This window comes from Cnephaeus nilssonii (genome assembly GCF_951640355.1).
Source record: "Cnephaeus nilssonii genome assembly, chromosome: 2".
Classification (NCBI taxonomy): domain Eukaryota; kingdom Metazoa; phylum Chordata; class Mammalia; order Chiroptera; family Vespertilionidae; genus Cnephaeus; species Cnephaeus nilssonii.
The window spans coordinates 53,386,749-53,409,251 of NC_137073.1; the positions used below are offsets into that span (position 1 = coordinate 53,386,749).

At 44.3% G+C, this 22,503-nt stretch overlaps 1 protein-coding gene across 2 annotated transcripts in view; it reads left to right on the forward strand.

Moving 5' to 3' along the window:
- Nucleotides 1-9,563, forward strand: part of EFNA5 (ephrin A5) — a 279,084-nt gene extending 269,521 nt beyond the window's left edge. Inside the window, exons 3-5 of one of the 2 annotated variants that reach the window (XM_079782057.1) lie at nucleotides 937-1,002; nucleotides 1,396-1,476; nucleotides 6,314-9,563. In XM_079782057.1, coding sequence (XP_079638183.1) covers nucleotides 937-1,002; nucleotides 1,396-1,476; nucleotides 6,314-6,435 — 269 coding nt within the window. In that variant the 3' untranslated portion in view covers nucleotides 6,436-9,563. The remainder of the gene's footprint in view (nucleotides 1-936; nucleotides 1,003-1,395; nucleotides 1,477-6,313) is intronic. The other variant, XM_079782056.1, reaches the window with a different exon arrangement.
- The last annotated feature ends 12,940 nt before the right edge of the window (nucleotides 9,564-22,503 follow it).

The window sequence follows — 22,503 nt, forward strand, 5'->3', positions numbered from 1 at the left end:
CGCTCATTTCTGTAATTTCTGTCATTTCTAGGATGCATAGTAAACACATGTGATGGTCCCGGGTCCTCCCGCCCTGGGAGATCCCTTTGACATTACGCTGTGCATGCTGAGGGGAGATAATCTTTCAAACGCAGGGAGAGGTTACGGTCTTATTGTCCTGAGGAGGAGAGGAAAGTTTCTTCCTCCAATGATTTATAACTTGAAACACGTTGTCATGTTTCGGTAAGCCCACGTTATTAATTCCATCCTTCTCTGTGGCACATTTTTGAAAATAAACGTGCCATTGCATCGCGCTGTCTCAATAGCATATTGTACTTATAATGGCGTGATGGAAGTGGCTGGGCTCGGCTTAGTCGTACAGAACTCGGAGCCAAGCTCTGAGCAGACCCTCTAATTGAATTACCTGCAAAGCACTGACAGACAGGCTTTCAGGACAGACAAAGCTTTGCTTTCCGCAGCAGAGGCAGGTCGTGGTTAAGTTGCCCTCGTAACTATCTGTGGTTGGTTTTTGCCAGCACTTTCACCGTGGGCTCTGCTGGCCCCCGAGCCCTGCAGCCGAGGAGGAGGAGGAGGAGGGGGCGGAGCTCTGTGAAAGCAGGAGGGCTCAAACATTATCTTCTTATTTTAGAGAAAATTGATAACAGATCAAGTTAAATGGAAGAGCCTTTGAAATAAAAATCCAAAGCATTTTCTGTAGATTACCAACATTCTTGCGTGATTCTTCATCATATTGAAAAGAGAACACAGGGGTAGGAAAGTAGCTCCTTCTGTAAGACTCTGTGCCAATCTGAAAAGTATTTTTGTTTTAACTTCTGGGAAGAATTAGAGTTTGCTCCGTTTATTCAGGAAAAGAATTGATTGCAGACCGCTTGCATTTGAAAATGAAGAGTGATCATCTGTTGTCTTCTCCCCTCTCTCTTCTTGTCTTGTCCGCAGCCTCCGCAATCCAAGATACCGGAAGAAGGTCCTGTCTAAAGCTCAAAGTCTTTGTGAGACCAACAAGTAAGTTCCCTCGAATGAGCTTCAGAGGGTGGCTTCACTGCGCATGCTTGATTGTGTGGTCTGGTTCACAGCGGTAACACTTTTTTTACTGTTAAATCCTGTGTGGTATCTGTTTTGTATATCAACATTCATGTTTTAGTTTTCATCAGATTTTTTCTCATCATTCTTCATGATGCTTTTATTTTTAAGTACACAGCAGTTGCTAACTTGTTGTTTCTTAGACTGTTGTATGTGCACAGCAAATGGGAACAATATTGGCATTTTGATACATGCCATTGATTGTAAAACAATCTACATAAATAAAAGGAAAAAAAATTAGAGAGAAAGAAAGAAACGGGAGTTTAAGGGTGTCTGCACTAACATATTTGGCTGTTATCTCTATTTTTGTTATAGATAGCTGTATGAAAACTATAGGTGTTCATGATCGTGTTTTCGATGTTAACGACAAAGTAGAAAATTCATTAGAACCAGCAGGTTAGTATGCTTAGAGAATCTCTTTTAACCAATGCATCTCTCTGGTGCTTCAGTACTTTTTTTTTCCTTTCTTCCTCTCTGCATGTTTGCATGTTAGAGTTGCTCTGCTTTTTGCTCATTGCTAGCAATGCTAATATTACTTATATTCTACCTCATTCCTCCAGTATCTCTGTGTAGTGCATGGTAGATAAAATGACTTTTCTTTTTTTTGGACATGGGTTTGATATAACACAGTATCCTAATGTAGAGCCCCATCAGAATGCTAAAACCTCACTACTTTTTACCATCTCCTCCGAGCATGCTGGTGAGTCACCCTGAATATTAATGGATCTGTTTTCATGTAAGACAAAAGCATTTCTATTGTATATGCTTATCAAATTTTCTTATACATTATGTCCAAATCTACGGATAAAATAGTAACTAATTCAACATAACTTAGTTTTCTCTGGAAATTCACATGCATCACTGAAGTGATCTAAAGAACTTTATATTTCAAGTATTATTTGTGCTATTATTAATAGTCACGGATTTGGAGAAGTATAATCATGTTGCCTCCTAATGCCACAAATTCACACACCTACTGCTCCCACAAATGTATTTGTCTATCAAGCCAAATGTGATCCTTGATTAATAAGACAAAATAAACCTACCATATTTTCCGGCGTATAAGATGACTTTTTAACCCAGGAAAATCTTCTATACGCCCAGTCGTCTTATATGCTGGAAAATACGGTAAATATTTTTTTTTCTCTATTACTAACTTCTACACACCCAAACTTTCCCATCATTGCAGAAAAAGAAACACCCACAAAAACACTCATCGAAGCATTTATACTGGAGATAATGTAAACTGTTCATTTGGTTTTAAATTCAATCTGGCTATTTAATGCACATCTAGACTGGTTGTGAGGAGTGTGCCTTAATTCCCCTGTATGCTCGCCTTCCTCTGGTCTCCTTTAATGACCTCAAAGCTTAAGGGAAATAAAATTATTTCCTCTACACAGAAAGATGTGAGTTCTACCCCCACTTTTGTAAACAGATACTTTCTTTCATCTATTTGCAGTAGGACTTCTTTCTTATTGTCCTAGAAATTATCCTTTGAGCATCATTACTGGGACACACAGTCAATGAGCCTTAGGGAAACTTAGCCTGAATAAATGTGGTGCCTCAGGACATACAATAGCTTTCACATTGTAACTGACAGGCGGAGTTAGGTTTTTTCCCCAAGCATTCTTGTTTTTCTAAGGCAGGCGTCTTACCCAGAGCACAAATGAGAGGTGTGCACAATAAGCTCTCAGAGGCCCTAGTGGCTCCCTAGGGATCAGTTAGCCACTTTAGAAAGTTGCAGGGAATAAGGGGAGACATTTTAATTGTGTCCTGGAAATCTGGAAGCATCTCTGTGGCTTTTCAAGGCACCAGACTCCTCACAAGCTCGAGGACCCAGGCCATCATAGGATCTGTGAGTTCAATGGGATCCCCTGGAAGGACCCTAGTGACACTCTTCCTTTCATAACTGAGACTTGCCCAGGTCACATAGTTAGAGACAGATCCAGGCTTCTCTCATCTCCCATTCCAATGTTAATATAAAAGAGTAGGATCCTCTCCTGGCTTTGCTAATGTCATGCATAGAATGACTGGCAAAGTTAGGCATGTTATCAACATAACTTACCCTGAATTATGATTTTCCGATGCATGCAGTTAGCGAATGTAGGCGTATCTTTCCAATATTCTTTTTCCAGGTAAATTCCATTGCCTAGCAAGAAAGCTAGAGGCTGTTTAGAAATATAACAGATAGTATGTTTTCCTCCGCTACTGAAGAGGCCATAGGAAAAGGCAACATTCTGGGATGTGTTCATACGTGAGCATATTTCACTGTCTTTTAGGAAACAGGCTCTTTTCCACTGAGCATTTAAAAATTCCTGATTGCCCCCGAATCAATGCACACATAGCTGATGGAAGGTTGCAGAATGTAGTCAGGGAGAGAGTGGAGGGGAATGTACCTGCACAGGTCTGCATGCCGGGAAAGCTCCTGAGTTAGCCAAGGCTGTGCTTAGGGCTTTCTGGTGAGCATCTTCACAGAAAAAGTAAGACGAAGTTGCCCTACCACCCCCGGCTGTATAAATAATAGTTTGAGTACTTCACCTTGTTCCTTAGAAAATTCAGTCCGACTTACAGCTGGGCAGCACGGTGTTGAAGGGCTGGGTGTAGGCCCAGACTCTGAGTTCGTCAGGCCTGGAAGGACTCCACTGCATGCTCTCGGCACCATGTACTAATTCACCTGTCTTCGGAATGTGTTGTGTTGGATGTTTGCTTGCACACTCTGCCTGCCAGTTTCCTATCATCAGGGATACAGGATGATCTCAGGGCAGACATGTGCCACATAATATGCTCCAAATCATCGCTGGGTTAACTGGGTGTCCTCCCAGTTAACCATGGAAACCCTCGTGTGGTGGAATCCTATTCGGGAGGCAAGACTTGGCTGCTGAAGAGGAATATTTTCTTCCTCCAAGCCGCAGTCACTGTTACGAGTGTTAGAAATTCATGTTTACTGTGGGTGTAATTGCCATTGAGGTAGATTGTGCTTATGAATTCCCCCGTGGAATTCTAAAATTGTTCTGATTTACCCAAATGGCAGCAGGTTTCTCATTCTGCTTCTCGGGCGCCACAGGCTCTCCCAACAGTGAGGCCCCGTTTTCACCGAAGCGTGCTTTGTAGACTCCCGAGCCAGGACCAGCCTGGGGCAGGGAGAACCGTGATGCCTAAAGGCACAGATTTTCCCTGTGGGAGCAAGAGGGTACCTGCCGACAGGACTGAAAAGCACCTGGAGCCTCATGCTTCACTTTAGGAAAAACAAGTGCTTTCCTCTCAGTGTCCTGAGGACTCATTCACCCTGCCTTGTGCTGTGGGCTGGAGCAATGGACGGCCCTCGCTGAGCTCCCTGGAGGGACAGGCAGGGCTGGTCCCCTTCAAGCTCACACGGAGGACCTAAGTGTTACTTGGGTACGGTAATAGCTTAGTAAAAATAAGGTGGAGAAGAACCCCATAGCTGGTGTAACTTCAGGTGTATAAAAAGCACTCCATCCTCAGGGTTTATAGGTTATTTTCACAATTAAGCCTGCAGCACTCTATTCTGATTGACACCACATTGGTGCTCTTAAATGATGTGAATTTGAATTTCAGGGCTATTAAGAGCATTTACATCTACCTCCTGTTAACTACAGACAGAATACCTTCGCAAAGCTGAGAGAGAAGAGTCCACGAGTATTGGGCTAAAAGCTGTGGGGCTTTATATTTTCCTCTGCATCCATTTAACTTCCCATTCCTGCTTCCTAACCTTTTCTAGTCTCCTGAGCGAATAGCCACTCTCTGCAGGTTTGCCGAGGGCCAGGAGAGGGGAGCCACTCTGCCTCAGGGGCGCAGCGGCTTCTGTGCGAGGACAGGCTAACCTAAGAGCCCTCCAGGGCAGAAGACGCACAGCTGAAAAAACATACTTCTTAGTTCATAGTGGGAATGAACAGATATGCCCCCACTGACATATCGGAAGCAGGGGCTTGCAAAGGGGTCACTTTAGCACAAATAATAAGGGAGTGTGCCTCTACCCAGAGAAGGAAAAGCATCCTTCTTGTGACGTGTTGTGTGGCATGAAAATGTAAACAAATGTAGTTGATACATTAAGGGGTTTGAGGTGGGCCTTTCAGGGATATTGAGGGGTTATCCTTTCAGGTCTGCAAAATTGAGAGCAACCACTAGAGTCTCCCTTGTCACCGTTCTCTCTGAATGACTGGGGAGAGAAGCCAGGGCGACAGTGGCTGAGCTCCTGCAGGAAGGGTCCGTTGGTGCTAAAATAAAATCTAGCGCAGAGCCCCACTGTTAGTCCCAAGGACGCGTAGTCTAAAAGCGTGAGTTAGGCCAGGTGGAAGGAAGGAGGTGTGCAAAGCCTCCAGTCTATCTTTGGGTACTAATTGCGGCAAAGTTCCTGTTTCAAACTTAAGCCTGTTAATCATGCAGATCAGGAAGTCTCTGGAAAGTCAGAGGCAGCCTCAGAGAACACTTTCTAGCTAAATAAAGGAAGCTTACCTCACTTAATCCATTTTATGTAGAGGAGAATTTGCATCCACGCCGATCATTTTTGTGTGCCACGCTTCAGCCTGATAAAAGCAAAAATAGTTAAGTTCAAGTAATTTAATCCCAGCGCTACCGGGTTTGTAATGGAAATAGCACCGTAATTGATGCCTAATTGTAAGCAAACCAGTGGGCACTGGTGTAGTCAGGGTTAGCGGGCATTAGGTATGGTTTATTTTTAAATGCTGTTGTTTTGGCATTTGATTTTTCCTATTTGAAAATTCATCTAGGCTTCCAACAACCAGGCATTCAATCCTAATCCTATGAAACTGCTTAAATGAGGAAAACGGGTAGCCCATTCCGGTTCATCACTAATATGCCAACATAACTGCCCCCACCCTGGACACATTACTTGCTTCTCCGTGGCACGTTGGGTTTAAAAGGCCCATTCAGATATCTCAGGTTTGTGCAAGGTGTGTCTGACTGCCGGCTAACCGGAGGAGCTCACGTGCCAAAGGTTATGTACAGTGTGTGCATAACCCCCCACCCCCTCACTTTTTAAGGAAACTTAATATTGCTGAGAAAGTCCAATTTCCTCTGCTTCTCCTTTGTTTGCTGTAAATAATGAGTGATTATGCAGACTTGAAAGTCAATGGTGGCACAAGGTTCATTACCTTACTTTGCAGAGGGTGGCAAGGTCTGAGCAGCAGGCTGCTGCGAGAGAGTTATTAAGGATGTGAAATCTCATTGGAATGTGTGCTCTCTGTTTGAACAGATGACACCGTACATGAGTCAGCCGAGCCATCCCGTGGCGAGAACGCGGCACAGACACCCAGGATACCCAGCCGCCTTTTGGCAATCCTACTGTTCCTCCTGGCGATGCTTTTGACATTATAGCACAGTCTCCTCCCGTCACCTGTCACAGAGAACACCAGGGTCTTGGAACACCGGAGATCCACCTAACGGCTCATCCTAAGAAGGGACTTGTGATTGGTTGCTTTGGCAGATGTCAGATTTTTGTTTTCTTTCTTTCAGCCTGAATTCTAAGCAACAACTTGGGGCCTGCGGGGGGCTAACGTAGTTGCCGCCTCCCTCACCCCACCCCAGCCCTTGCCCTTGACTTTTCTCACCCCTTCCAAATTAAATGGACTCCAGATGAAAATGCCAAGTTGTCGTAGTGACACCGGTGGTCAGCAGCGCCTGTGCACTCTCCTGTAAGCGCTCCCCTTCTTCAGCGCCCTGTGTCAGCAGCCTGTGGCCGAGGAAGAATAGTGGCCGATGCAGCCAGGGATGGCGAGGCCCAGGAGGGTTCTTCTCTCCCATCCAATATTTATGCCTTTTCATTCAGGACTGTAAGAGAATCGTGCAGGCCATCATGTCACCATGTCAAGTCCAGAGGGGAGGTATTAAGGACAGATATAATATTACACTATTTCCTCTAGGGCGTGTAAATGAACAGGCTTCTAAAAGGTTGAGACACTTTTTTTTTTTTTTAGATGACTGTCTTGACAGCAAAATGTGTGCTCCATAAAAGAAGCCTTTTTTTTGTTTGTTTTTTAGGCGGTGTGGGTAGGGTGCCGGAATGCTAGCACAGAGCAAGTGCGAGTGACATCAGAGAAAACTTAGGTTTGGTGGGGGTGTGTATGTATGAGTGCCTCTAATTTTTTTGGTGACTGGGCGGTATACACCAGATTATTTTTCCCCTTTGACTACAGATCACCATGGTGCTACAACTATTTTTGTTTTTAGAGAAATTCAAAGAGGCATTTTTATGACTAAAGTGACCTTCCCCAAGGCTGACAAGCCAGGGTTGATGAGTGCATAATGGAATAGCTTTGAATTCTCCTCTGGGGCACACTGTGGACCAAGGAACCCAGGTCCGTGGCCAGAGGGGAGGTGATTTGGCTTTGCTGGAGCGCCAGTCTGCCGTGGCCTTGCCCCGACTCCCACCCTAGCGCCCACGTTTTGCTCCGCACTCGGTGACGACAGGGGCTCGGACACAAACCCCTGGCACCCGGAGAGGCAGTCAGCACGACCTGGGAGGGCTAAAGGGAAATTTGGAATAAAAATTCCAAAGTGTGGAATAAAAACAATTCAAGCGTTGATTTTATATTCTTTCCCTTTCTGACACAGCCTGGAAGCGTAGGGGGAACATGTGTTTATCTGGGGGAGATAAACAAGATGGGAGTCCCAAAGACTTTAACAAAATATTTTTTTAAAAATCCACTAGAATAGAAAATACATTATTTAGATATACTTTATGCTGAGAGTGTATATGCTTGTCCTATTTAAACTTGTGAGAAAAAAGTGGTATCCCTTGATACATTTAGAAATATGGAGGCTATCTTGTTTCCTTGTGGGGGTGGGGCGGAAGGAGAAGAAATGCAGGGTGACCCTGTCTGTGTAAGGAATCTCAGCATGGCCAGCAAGGGATGTTTCCAGTTAGTTACCAGGAAATGCACGCCTTGGGGGTTTCTACTGGTGAGGCTTATCTCACACTTTGAACTCGGAAGCCTAGACAGGGAAGAGCGGCAGACCAAGGGAAAAGAAATCTTGCCTTTTCTGCTACTGCACGACATATCAACAGAAAACCTGCCTTTCAAAATAAAACAAAAAAATATATGAGATGAACATGTGAGATGTGAACAATTGGAAGAATTCCAGGAAAATAAGTGATTTTTAAAAATGTATGTGTTAAAAAAAAAAAAAAAAGAGGGGTCCTCTGATGGACCGATTCCGTGAAGGGGAACTTGGTAAGCACCAGGAGTAGCTCTGAACTAGAGAAGTATGTGCGAGAAGGCAGCGCTAAAGGCGCTGCTCCCTGGGGAGTTGTGCATGTGTTGAAATGTAACCTGGGCTTACCTGATCTTTTTTGGGGGGATGTTGCTGGGTCTCTGTGCCCTGGAAACCAGTGAGTGGGGCCGCCGGCCTCGCCAGATACCATCGGTCCTGGCCCCCCAGACATCAGGGCCTTCTCGGGAGTGGCATGGCCGAGTCTTGTCACAGAGGCAGCCACCATTTCGCTGCAACAAAAGTTCACAGCATTGGATTCTTTTTTTCCTTCAACTGTTTATCTGCTCAGTACTCTCAGACACGTCCAATAACACTTCTTTTTATGAATAGTTACAGGCTTGTTGGTCCAGTGGGATACGGGTAGGAGGGAAAGAGATACCTTCTAACATGGATCAATAGTCAGAACCAAAATAATACTGCATGTTCTATAACCACAAGGAAATCAAATGATCCTGTAATGATGCCAGTTAGTCATAACTACATTAGCAGTGCTAATTTCATTTTAGAAATGGTGACTTCTGTGGTTTTCCTAGCATTTGTCTCTAACAAATGATGAAATAATTACTCATGGCCCTCTCTGCCGCTCTCTTTCATTTTTCACAGTGAAATTAGACCCCTTCCCTTCACCATTGTGCCACTGCAAATTAAGTTTAAAAAAGAAAAAAAAAAGAAAAAAGTAGCAAGACTACCCACACCAGTAGACAGTGTGCTTCTCTACCTATAAAGTGATGTAATTGTAGGTCATGCTTGCCGCGGAGTTTTCAAGATGATTGGTATCAGGCAGTTTTCATCTTGTCCAAAAAGTGCTGGTGGCCTTTTGTGGTGTCGTGACAACCCTCTGGGGGCTTAGAAAAATGTCGATGCAACTTTGTAGGAGCTTTTCATTTCAAAAAACAATTCAAAAGTCTGAAGGGCAGCCTTCGCTGCCTCTCAGCCCATTAGTCAGACCCCAGCGACCTTTGCCCCTGGTTGCCTAGGGCTTTGCAACATGAAGCAGGGAAATGAGGATCTGTCTGTTTAGTGGATACCGTGTATCCTGTAATAGGCCAGGTAACAGTTTGTGTTAGTTTAGACTCTTGTTTTGTACTGTACTTTCTTGGGTGGCAGAGGAAAGAAAAGTAAAACATAAAAAAAAAAGCAACAACAACAAAAAAAACTGCGTTCTTTAAATTCTGTATTAGCAACCTCTGTTGTATATAGTGTTTGATAATAAAGTATTAATTTGATTCTTATGTCTTTTGTAAGTGAGAACAATAGTCTTTCAGGATACAAAACAGGCCTTGAGGCTCTCAAACACCCAATGCATACTTACCTGCCTGAGAAGAGAGGCTGCTCCACGCAGGACGCCCCTGTGGCCATCGCACGCCCAGTCCTTAAGACGCCACCATCTGGGGACCTGGGACAACATGACTTTTTTGATCACTATTTTGGCCTCAATGTTTTCAAGGTCTGATGTTGGAGCCCTGTGGTGTATGAGTGTGTGTGTGTGTGTGTGTGTGTGTGTGTGTGTGTGTGTGTATTTCCACCCCAGCATGTTGGTATGGGAAGGTTTAGGGAATTTAGAAACAGCTCTGTATTTGCTTTGGTTTCGTTTGTGGTGGTTTTCACACAATTTCCTTTCCCCCGCGAAGAGTCTCACCAGTATCACGCAGCCCAGGTACGGGAAAGGCTGCAGAGTCCCTCCGGGGCGGTCAAATGGGCTGTTTCCCTGTGTCACTGTGAAAGGAAGAGGCACAGAGTACCTGTGGGTCTCCAGGAACTTTGCTTTTCTCTGGTGCCTTAGCAACGGCAGCAGCCATTTTTATCATTCCCCCCAAATTAGACAGTTTTCAACACCTCCTCTCCATTCATTGCTCTCAGAGCTGTGGTCACTGGTGTTTCTTTTGAAAACCACCTCCACCAACACCCCATTTGCCTACAACCCCCCTTTTATTTCTTATGCTTATATTGTTGTCTCTAGCCTTTCTCCCACGTCCCATTTTCCCTCGGAACCGTGAATGGGCAGGTCTGTCTCTGGTTTGGCATCACTGACTTTTTCCCATGCATTGGCCCCAGAGCTACTCGGATGTGAGACAAATCTCCCTACAATGGCCTCTCCCCCATTGTCTGTACAGTTTAATGGATGCTGGCATGTTGGAGGTTACCCATGAGTCAAAATCCGCTTTCCATGCTTCCTCTTGACACCCCATTGAAGCCACTCATTGTGTGTGCGTCCGGGTGTGAAGTCCAGCCCCGTGTGGTCCTGCGCTTGTGCCGCCTGCTTTGCAGCTCCTTTGCACTGACCCATCGAGTGCTGTTTTGAAATGCTTACGTTATATAAACCTAAAAGAAAATGTAAAAATAAATCAATAACCCCACATAAAAAACCCCATACGATCTGTATTTGTATATACACGTGTCCGTACTAGTATACCTAAATAAAAATGAAAGATTTTCATCATTTTAATTGGAGCCCTCCTTCTACTTCTTTGTTCCTTGAATGACACCTTTATTTCAGGGGCTACTTTTACTCTGCCGATTTTTCAAAATCTGTGTGGACAGAAAAGAGACAGGACACGCACCAGAGAAGGCCTGAGAAGTTCAAAGAATGCAGGGTTAGACATGGCCCTGTAGCTCGGCCCAGTCCAGGTATTCTGAAGAGAAAATGGTGAGATTTCAGCCTTTCTCTGTACGTGAGCCTTAAAATACGACAAGCCCTGCATCCTATAATGACTATGAAGTACCCGAGCTAATAAAGTATGGTCTTTTACTTTGCCTATATTTTTTCACCCCATAAAGAAAAAGACAGAATAAGCTTTTTTTTCCAGCAAACATCTTAAACTTCTGAAAGAGATAAAATGACCATTATAGTAATAATCCCTTCAGTATAACCCAAAGCCACAATTCTTACTATCAAGAAAGAATTAACTTACCACTGTGTGACCTTGGGCAAGTCACACCCTGGCCAATAACTGACAGGGTTGTATAACTGATTTGCTTGATTTTCTGAATATTGCCCTTGCTGGGTACTCTCACGCCCATTTTGCATCTGGGTGATGAGAGTTTTTGTCTCTGATGATGACATTGCTATAAACACAATTTGAAAAATTTTATCTGTAGAAGGAAAATGTCCTAAATATCTGATATAATAGACCCGTAATGCATTTCAAGACTTGGCTTTAATTACACCATGTTAACATTAAACTCACTGAAGGCTTTTTATTATACTTAATTATTTGACAGGACACTAAACAGTAATTATAACTTACTATAACCCTTTTTGCTAATGAAGAATGACAGCTTTATAGAATGTGGAATAACTTATATTAAAAAAAAAATGTACCGGACCACCTACTTGATAGTTTAAACCAGAACAGCATGACGTTGTCATTATCATCATCACCATCATCATCAAAAGCATTTAAGCGATCATGCCATTGTGCTCAGTGCTGTGCAGAATCAAGTTTATGTTTATAATCTGTAATTTCAAAGTTTACAACATACGGCCAACATGTGTGAGCAAAATAGAGTACCAATTTATAAAGTAGAAAAATATAAAATTAAAACATTTAAATCATGCATAAATAAGTGGGGAGATAGATGTTTTTTAATAAAGTGAATGAGGGGAAAAAATTGGGGATTTTAAGATTAGGAAGCTAAGAGTTAAAGGAGATCACCTTTACAAATAAAATGAGGTTAAGAGCTTCTGACAAACTAGAAAATGGTTAGTTAAAAACCATTGTAGTCTGTAAGCGAATGATGCAGAGCATGGAGTCAGTGTTCATAGTAGCTACAAAGCTAACTGCAGAAATAAGAAAACCCAAAACAACATCTGAGTGTCACTGAAGCAAATTATGAGGATATTGGTCCAGAGAAATCACCATCGTACACTAAGGAAGTAGAGGAATTGCTGAAAAGATGACAATTTCCGATTTTGCTTTAAAAAATAATCAGATAGCTGCTCCTGAAGCTGTGACTGCAGGTACACCAAGTCATGAGATGTCCAGGATCTTACCCAGGTGAAAGCTCCCTAACACAGAGAGAGAAGGAATACAATGCAAAATTGGGGAATAAGATCATTTGAAAGTGACTGTGAGTCCCTGATTAAAAGGCCAGTTCCCAATAGACAGCGTTGCACACTCTAATGGGAAGGCATGCCAGACCAAAGGGGGACTATGAGCAGTGTTGCATGAACTACACTTAATTTGCTTGGTAACGAAGTGTTTGGAATATTTGAGTCATCTAAGGTGCTATATGAAAAGAACCATAGGGGAAATTTTGGTGAATAAAACACAGGTCTGTGTTTGAGTCTCTTATCCCAGGGATAATGATGAGAATCTTTTACCTCATTATAGGAATACTATATATAAAAAAGCCTAAGCAACCGACCTACCGGCCAACTGGCCAGTAGCTATGATGCACACTGACCACCAGGGGGCAGATGCTCAACACAGGAGCTGCCAAGCTGTGGTGACCTGGCAGCTGCAGTTCTCAGGTACCACACCTGGAACCAGAGAGGAGGGAGACCGATTCCGGTGTGCATCACCCAAGAACTGCCCTCTTGCAATCCGGGACCCCTTGGGGGATGTTGGAGAGCTGGTTTTGGCCGGCCAGATCCCCGCAGGCCAGGCCAAGGGACCAACCCCACCAGTGCACGAACCCGTGCACCGGGCCTCAGGTGTATATATATAATCTAGGTGTCATTAGAAAAACTTCAAGAAAATTCTGATAAGTTGCCAACTGACCATTCTAAATTCTAACAGTTTCTTAGGAATTGTTTGCAAAACAGTGACTTAGAGATTGTTTGCAAAGCTTAGTTTCACCTTCTGCTGATAACATAAGTATCTTTCAGGAAAGCATTGGCAAAAAAAAATGATGTGAAAAGCATTCTGATTTTGCACAGTCTCTCTGGAAAACAACTGCTTCTGAAATAATTATAAATAAATAACCAGGCCAATACTCTCCATCAGTTTTTAATTTGATACATTCTGCTATGTTAGTCAAGTCGTTCAGGGGTTCAGTACATATGTGTGTGTTTTCTCAAAGCAGAGTTGTAACAGCTGATGGACCCTGTGAGCAGTAAATTTGCAATAATTGCATGTCCTTTTTTTTATGTAGATGATAAATGAATGCACAGCTTTAAAAAAAAAAAAAAGCAGGCAATTGCATTGCCTAAGGAATTGGTCAGAAGCATCACCATTGGCTTGGGAGAGAGGTGATTAGCCAAAGACTCTAAAAAAACGAACAGAAAACCAAAAACCCCAGCATCTAAGTGAAAACAGTGGGCTTGTTTTACAAATGCTGCTTCCAGGCAAGTCCTTGCCTCCTTTTCCCTTTCCAAACAGAATGCAGCTTCTAAGTCCTTCTTGCATAGAGTTTTTGGAGCCACCCCTAACAGTAGGCAGAAGAAAAAGGACTAAAGACCTCCTGTTCAACATATTGCAACACAGAGCCCCTTTGACGATTTCCATTCGAGATTATCACACACTTTTCCCAGGAACCTCGGGACTTGCTGCGAGTAAAACATGATTTCATTAAAAACACCTCTGCCTCCATTCTCAGTGTCCTGTGAGCTTTGCCATCTTACTCCTGGCAATGGCGTGATGTAGGCTCCACCCTGAGGGAAGGCCAGCAAGACAGTGCCGCTCACTTCCAATAAAAAGAACTTCCAGTTCCTCTTCTGTCTACTTTTTTACTCAGTTTAATTCCTAAATGTGGGCTTTTCTGTAACATTAATAAAAGAAACCTTTTTAGCAATACAACACCCTGAGATGGGGATGTTACCACTCGAGCTACGGTGGGGACACGGGAGGACCTGACAATTGGGGGTAAAAGCACCACCTCAGGGATGCTGTCAGTCAGAGTTGACTCAGAAGAATTCAATCTAGTGGGTGGCTCTCTGAGTCAACAACGTGCTTTGAAAATCCTGGATGTTAGTCATGATTATTCAAGCAAGAACTTCATGTCACTTGGTAACACACGGATGCTTGTCAATCTTGACAAGAACACAAAGGAAGGGACAAAAAAACCTCTGAGAGAGATTACAATGGGAAATAGAACAATACTTTTGCATGCTGTTTTGTTCAAAAGTGCGAGGGGTTCCCTCAAACTGCACGTATCATTTGAAATGCAGGTAGCCCAAGTCATTTCCTTTCCTTCACAGCCATGAATCAAGACACTAAAATAAGAGAAAAATGTGATTCTTCTTACACACATCTTAGAAAAAGCATTTTATCAACACCCTAGTATCCTCTCCTTTTTGTGTTCAGAGCTTGTTCTTTTGGATCAAAAACACACACACACAAAATCACACACACACACACACACAATCACACACACACACACACACACACACACACACACACACACACAGAAAAACAACAATTTGTGTAGCACAGAGTGTGGAACGCATTAATGCCTCTGAAATGCGTGCGTTGCTTTGCTAGATCTGGGCACATTTTCCGCCGCAGACAGAACAAGAAGATCTGTGTCTTTTTAAATGTTTTCCTAAAGACAGTGTGCCCGCCAGAAGGCTGGCTCCATTTGTTTCTCCTGCAGGGAGCCAGTGTGTTCCTTCTCCTGAAAGATGCAGGTACTTAAGACAGTAATAGGCTTTGTGGTTTATCGAGAGTATTTCATCTGGAGATCTCACGGGCATGGAGAATAAAGCATAAACCAGGGGCTCTTCCCAACAACTCCGGGAGGAATTAAAGCGAAAGGAGGATTGTCATCACTCCTCCCTGGAGAAACGGAGAAGAGAGCGACTTCACTCAGGTAGCCTAGGGAAAGGCCGGAGCCCGGCTGATCCGGGATTTGGACAGAGGCCCCGTTTCTGTGACTCTTCGTTCCTCAGAGCTTGATTAAGAGCTCCGGCTGCAGGAAAACAAATGGAGTGTTGATCCCTTCTGCGAGGTTTCAAATGCACTGCAACTGGGAGCGGGGCACGGGGCAACTTCCCACATTTTCTCATCTGTGAGTCCAAAGTTTTATTATCCAAGTGGACTTTTCAAAAGTCACTTTAATCCTATAATTTCTCGGGAGATCCCTACTTTGCATGAATATTCCAACTCGTCTAAAAATTAGGAAGAATTGAAGAGACAAAGATTTGTCTTGTCCCTTCTTTCCGTCGTTTCTCTGCGCTCCACACACACTCGTTTACTTTTCCTAACAATATATCCACAGCACTTTTGTTCTTGGCATTGTCTCTGCTGAGCAGTGCAAGGGGACTGAGGGTCACTTTGGATACATTTAAACACCAGGCTGATAACATCTAAGGCCAAAGGGCAAAAATGTAGTGGTTCAAAGAAGTCCCGCTAGGGGAAGGCCAGCCAAGCACTGCGGTGTTCACAGATCTGACCTCACTGCAGAGAAATTTCCAGAGCCCCCGATGTAAACGGGAAACTGTCTACCCTGGCAGGGAATACCCTTTGGCATTTTAGATCTTTGTCTTTTTCTCAACTCACCTGACTTTCCTACCCACACGTCCCCAACGTTCTGAAATCAGGCAGAGCCATTGTTCCACCAAAGTGTGTGCCCCAAACTTTCTTCAGTGGTCCAGCTGGCTCAGTAGGAGAGTGCGGGCTCTGAGCACCGGAGGGCTCCGTCTGTGCCTCTGAGGGACGACCAGTCTGGGCACGAGGTTCCAGGGAGATGAGAACAATTCACGTGCGCCTGTGACTTCCTTAAAGTCCCTCGTTCGGGTTGGTTCAGTCTGGACTGAACCCTGGTGCACATTACAAACCCTCGATATGCTCTCACTTCAGAGTTTGAGGTTGCCACGAATTAGAGGGCCCTGCATTCTGTGTGGGTCTTCCCCATTCTACGCTTCCCGTCAGTATTCAACAAAGCCAGTTAATCTCCCCAGTAAGTGACAGCTCTGCCCCTTGTAACTGGCATGGAATCAATTTTTAAACTTGATTTGAGAAGTGAGAAGAGTATCAGGAATTCAGCACCAGCAGGTGGATTCATTAGAAGCTGCATCTGTTTTAGCTGGCGTCTGTTGGGCTGTCCTCATCTCCTGGTTCTGGTTTGGTTTTGTGTCTTTTATCACCGATCCTGCCACAAGACTTATTGTCTACTCTGTCTACTGAGGACACCGGGCTCCTCTGCTGAGTTGTTCAAGGCAGGCTCAGACACTCCACTCTCTGCCCCAAACTGTGACAGCGCCACAGAGAGGAGGAAGAAAAGTGGATGAGCACTCTTTCCTCAGAAATTGACCCAAACTTCCCAAAATGCTACTGGGATGCACAGGGATAGTGGAGAAGGCAGCAGAGGTGATTGTCACCAGGAAACCTAGTCGTTGTACACAGCAGATATATACAGCTGTTCAGAAGCAGTCCCTCAAGTACAGGAAAGTGTTTCTCTTAAGCAATATGGAAAGAACCACAGACAGACCTCAAAGGAATTATTCATATTTTGGTGGGAGATCTGCAAAAAGGAAGATTGACTCCCCACCCCCACCCCCCCGCTGCAATCAGTACACTATTTCTTCTGCTTCTAATCCCTCTCTCTGTCCTGATGAACTTGATAGGTGACTATGTGAAGGGAGGAAGAGGCCTTCACCCAGCACGATTCTGAACTTGGTGCTACATGACTATGCTGCCCACTGTGGTCACAGAATCTTGGTGCGATTGTCATTGGGAGACAACCCCTTGGGAAATCTACATGAGGGCATGGAGCACAGCCATGTTACATGCCTGCCATCCCCTGAGGGGGGTGGCCTCTACCTCCTGCCCCAAACATTTCTGATGTCTGTCCACAGCCCTGAGGACGACACAGGTAGTAGGAGGAGCTCACATGCTGAGGAGCGATCTCCAGCCTTCCCTCTAATGGAACAGGCCCAGGCCCCCTTGATACCAGAACGCAAGTTTATATTCTTTCACAGCTTTTCCTATGGATGCTCTGGGGACTTATTCTCTAGTTTCCTATGGTGAGTCACTCCAGGGTACTCGAGAGAACAGCTAAAATCACAGCAAGTTTCTCATCTTAAAGTGAGGTTGAGCCTTGTTTCAGACTGTGTGTGTGTGTGTGTGTGTGTGTGTGTGTGTATGTGTCCCTCCACAGGTCTTACATGAAACCCCAATCTCCTAGGAAGATATTTGGAGACAGGGTGCCTGGGAGGGGATTGGGTCACGAGGGTGGAGTCCTTATGATGGGATTAGTGTCCTTAGAAGAAACAGGAGAGAGCTTGCTTCTCCCTGCTCTCCAACATGTGAGGACACAGTGAGAAGAAGGCTATCTGTTTGCCAGGAGGAATTCCCTCACCCGGACCTGTCTGGCACCTTAATCTCAGCCTTCCCAGCTCTAGGACGATGAGAAACAAGTCTCCACTGGTTAATCAATGAACCACATACACTGGACTCCATTGCGAGGAACTGTGATTCACTCAGGCTAACTCAAATAATGAGGACTGACTTGCTGACTCTACCACAATGGCTCAATTCTTGTAGGTCAAGAAAAAAACAAAACAAAAAACTGTAAAAGACAGAGGGAAAGTGAGGTATATCATGTCTCGAATCCAGAATCCTTTGCGATTCCATCTTGTTGGCAAGTAACCAATATAAAGTCACGTGCAGACTGCAAGTGACTCTACTTCATCTAGAACTAGCCCCAGGAAAGAAAAGTATAAAGATTCACTAATTCCATGAGCTATCAGGTCTGGAGCACCCACTATAGGCCAGAACTTGTGCTGAGCACTATGGGTATTTTAAACAGGAGACTGGCTTCACTCAGGTAAAGCTCGCAGTCATAATGGGGCTAGCCACATCAGTTATGGAGCTTGCCATATCCACAGTCCCTTCTAAGGAAAAGAAAGGAAAGCACATAATGTATCGCATCATACATCCATGGGTCATGGCTGACTGGACAGAGTGGGCACCGGACTCAGAGGCGGCCAATCCGCAGGCTAGTCAGTGTCTTAGAGGTATGTGTTCTGGCAAGAAGAATTCATCTCTGCCATCGCCTGCTACTTAGTGATTACCCAGGACAATTAGTACATTCTCCCTGAGAGGTCATATAAATGAACTAGAGGTCCAGTGCACGAAATGGGCAGCTGGACATTCCTCTCACAATCCAGAACTGCTGACTCCCAACTGCTCACCTGCCTGGCTTCCTGATTGCCCCTAACCACTTCTGCCTGCCAGCCTGATCACCCCCTAACCACTACCCTGCCAGCCTGTTTGACGCCTAACTGCTCCCCTGTTGGCCTGGTCACCCCTAACTGCCCTCCCTTGCCAGACTGGTCCCCCCCAACTGCCCTCCTCTGCAGGCCTGGTCCCGCCCAACTGCCCTCCCCTGCAGGCCTGGTCCCTCACAACTGCCCTCCCTTGCAGGCCTGTTCGCCCAAAACTGCCCTCCCCAGCCGGCCATCTGTGACAGCCATCTTGTGTCCACATGGGGGCAACCATCTTGTGTGTTGGAGTGATGGTCAATTTGCATATTGCCTCTTTATTATATAGGATAAGTGAATCTTTATGAGTCAGAAGAAAGAGGGGTAAACAAAAAAGAAACAGATACACAGAAAAGCCCTCACTTTGGCCTGCTCAGCTCCATAGAACTGCTCCCTTAAACCCAGAATCACCTTCCAGTTCCAGTCACTGTGATGCCTGGTCATTATCTGGTTTCTATTCCATGATTAGCACAGGCATCCTTAAAATAAGTCCTCATTATTTGAGTTAGCCTGAGTGAATCACAGTTCCTCACAAGCAAAATAGTCTATTAAACAAATATGATAGGATCAGAGGGCTATGAAGAAAGTGCAGTGGGAGCACAGAGGGAGTAATTAACACTGCTGGAATTTTAAAAACCCGATTCTGAATTTCAGTGTTACAGTACTGAAGAAATTTGCCATATTTCAAAGGTTACTACATCTACATTGACACAGTAAATGGTACATAATGACACACTTGATTTTCTTGAAGATTCAGACTTTTTTTTTATGGGGTAAAATATAAAATAGTGAAGACAGCCCCCTTTCCCTGCTGATATCCCGTATGAGCTGGCACAGGGAGGAGTTACAAGAATCAGACTCTAATTAGATAGTGTTTGAAATGGGCCAGCAAACAATGACACAGATGCCAAACACCACCACAAATGAGCTCGGGGATCAACAGTGGAGAGAAAGGACCCACTAATCCACCAAAGAAACCTTCAGTGGAGCCCTTTCCCATCCACGGGTGTCATTTCCTGACAGCCACGTGCAGTAGCAGCCAGCCTAATACGTGGATAGGTGGTAACTCCTTTCTGCTTAGCATAAGCCCCTCAGGGAAAGCAGAACTCGCTGAGCAGTCTCGGATGTTCCCAGTATTTTCTGGCACCTGTTAGCGGTAGGAAATGCCTCTCATTACCAAGCACAAATGCTGTCAGCAATGGCATGGAGGCATGGTACACGCGTGCAGGCAAGAGCCACAGAACATACTGGTGTCTCTCTACAAGCTCATGCTGCTTAAACATTCCTTTTCAGCAGTGAGAATTCTTAAACTGAAAGAAACGTTTTGAGGTTTGAATGTGCGGTGCAAAACAAAAAAATCCCCCCACTGGTTCAAACCTGCGTGCCCTGCTGGGCGGGGTGGCAGTGGGAGGCACATGATCCCATTTCCACGTGGCCGCTGCAGAGGTTTGCTGGGTTCTTGTACTCCCCTGAAAAGCTCTCAGGACTGATGGAGAGGGCACAGTTTAGATAAACCGGATTAGAAGGAAAGAGAAAGATGGATATAATTCTTCCTTAGACACTAAAAGTGGGATGGCCATCTGCTCTAATAAGTCCAACAAAAGGGCCATGCTTATCTCCACTCCAACCTGACGTCAGTAATTATGCACAACTTGAGAAGTCCCTGTTAACCGAAGCAGGGGTTTATCTGGCCTTTGTAGGCTCCTGGATGAGTCCATTAGCAATGCAGCTCTCAGATTCCCTCTCTTGTACTACAGTGTTTACCCTTATCGTCAGCTCGACACAAAAGCACTGTCTAGACAAAGCCGAGGAATGTGTGGCTCTTCACTCCCAGGGAAGGCCTCTCCTGCTTATTTCTTTTAATTATTATTTAATTCTGCATTTGTTTCCAGGTTAAAATCAAATATCATGGAGGAGGAGAGCCACCCTGCAGTTCCTGGGCTCTGGTCTCATTAGCCACATTTCCTCAAACCTCTGGTACTTCAGAGAAGTTTTGCCAAGTGGCTAATGAAATGCACACAATTGCAAAGTGTTATGAATATTTATGATGGTTTAATGATGGGTGTTTTTTTTTTGCATCCATGAATAATAAAGATTCTAACAAGAACAGATAACGAGATGAGGACAAAACAGTAAAATGGTTAATACAAGAACTGCTCTTGGAGGAACCCCACTGAGAACAGCAGGAGCTGAGGGCCTCTCCTCTCTCCACCAGAACCAAGTACAAAGCAGGGGGCACAGGGGTTAACTCATATCACCCCTGCCCCTTTTTAATAGATATCTTCAGCTAAAATAGGCATTTTATCCCTACTTTGTGCCTAAGCTCATGTTCGCCTCTGGAGGTAAAAGAAGCTCACAGTGATAGATACCCTTGTAAAGGGACCTTCCACTTCTAAGAACAGTATTTATTTCAGCCTTGGGTCACCAGCAACATATGCTGCTTTGCCCTTTCTAGTTAAAAAGCACTTGATGGCCGCTGACAATCTCACAGACACCAACCTCCACTTCAGGAAGGCCTTTCAGCAGAAGTTTCTAAAAGATGAATGGCAAAGTTGTTATCCCCATCAACATTTCATGAATTTAAGCAAATAAGCTGCCATGTAGTGATACACTACGATCCCGTTTGCTCGTCATCTCTTGAAGTCAGCCTTGGGAGCATGCTGCCTCTCACATGAAAGCCCTCGCAGTGACTCAAAGGACAGACACTGACATAATGGGGTCAAGGAGCTCTGGCTAGCTGCCACCTTTGGCTCCTGTGAGGCAAACTTTCCCTGATATCCCAATATCATTCATTCATTCATTCATTCATTCACGTTTATTGAGCACCTATTATGCGCCCTAAATGTTCTAAGCCTGTATGACTCATCTATGAAGAAGAGAAACAGGGTTCTGCTCTCAAGAACCTTACAAACTCGTAGGTGGAGGAATTAGAAAAAAAATAAGCAAAACAAATTAGTAAATGGTGGGTCCTTGGTAAAGTGACTCAGGCAACAAGAAAATAGGACTTCTACATTTATCTTGATATGGACTTGCTTAATGTGATCAATATAAAAATTCTAGAAAAGTTGTGTGAAAATCTAATAATATTTTTAAAGCCCTGAGGAGTGTGCATTGTGAGTGTGTGTGTGTCTTTAATAAAATCACACCGTGAATCCCTTCCTTAAGTAATGATCACCATGTCCTGCTCTATCTCCTTTGGGAATCTGGGATATGCAGATATAAGTGTCCATTCTTAATGAATTATCCTTGGGATAGAAAATCTTTAGTATCAAACCATAATATTGCCTAATATTTGGTTAACCCCTGCATTGGAAGTGCACAACCATGCTCTTAAATCTACTAAGGCAAATTAATGGGAAAGCAATTCTCATCTGGAAACTCATTTAAAGAATAAATTAGGTGCAGAGAAAGAATGTCCGAAAGGCCCCTCTGATTCCTTTACTTGCTCTCCATCTCTGTATTCCTCCCCAGTACTCTCACACAGTCCAACCTCCTTGCCTGCCAATTTTATTAAAGCCTGCTGTGCGGGAATTTCCTTTCTTTGCTTTATTAGCTACCACAACAACCCCGTTAACGTGATTTTTCACACATTTTTTCTTCCTGTGTTCTGCATCTCTGTGAAATTTCATCTCCCTGACTCACCGTTAAGTCTTCCCCATCTGAAATCACACTCACTCATAATCTAGAAGAAAGTACAAAAAGAGGAAGTCACAAACGGAAACAGACCAAAGGCTTTCTCCCTCCAATTACTCAGACATTAAGCAAAAGCTACATGGGAATTTTCCAGTCAACCAAGACTAAGTGAGTGCCCACATCCAAGGAATAGATTAATCTTGGCATACACCACACCGCATTCCAGAGCACTTCTCCCTTAATGGAGCACATACATCTGTCTAGATATTAAAATCCAGGGAACCGATGATAGGTGTTTCATAGAGCAAAAAGGATAATTGAAAACTGGATTCACACAAGATAGACCCTGAATTGCCTCCCCCATGGAATTAGAAGCAGAACTAGAAGAGGAA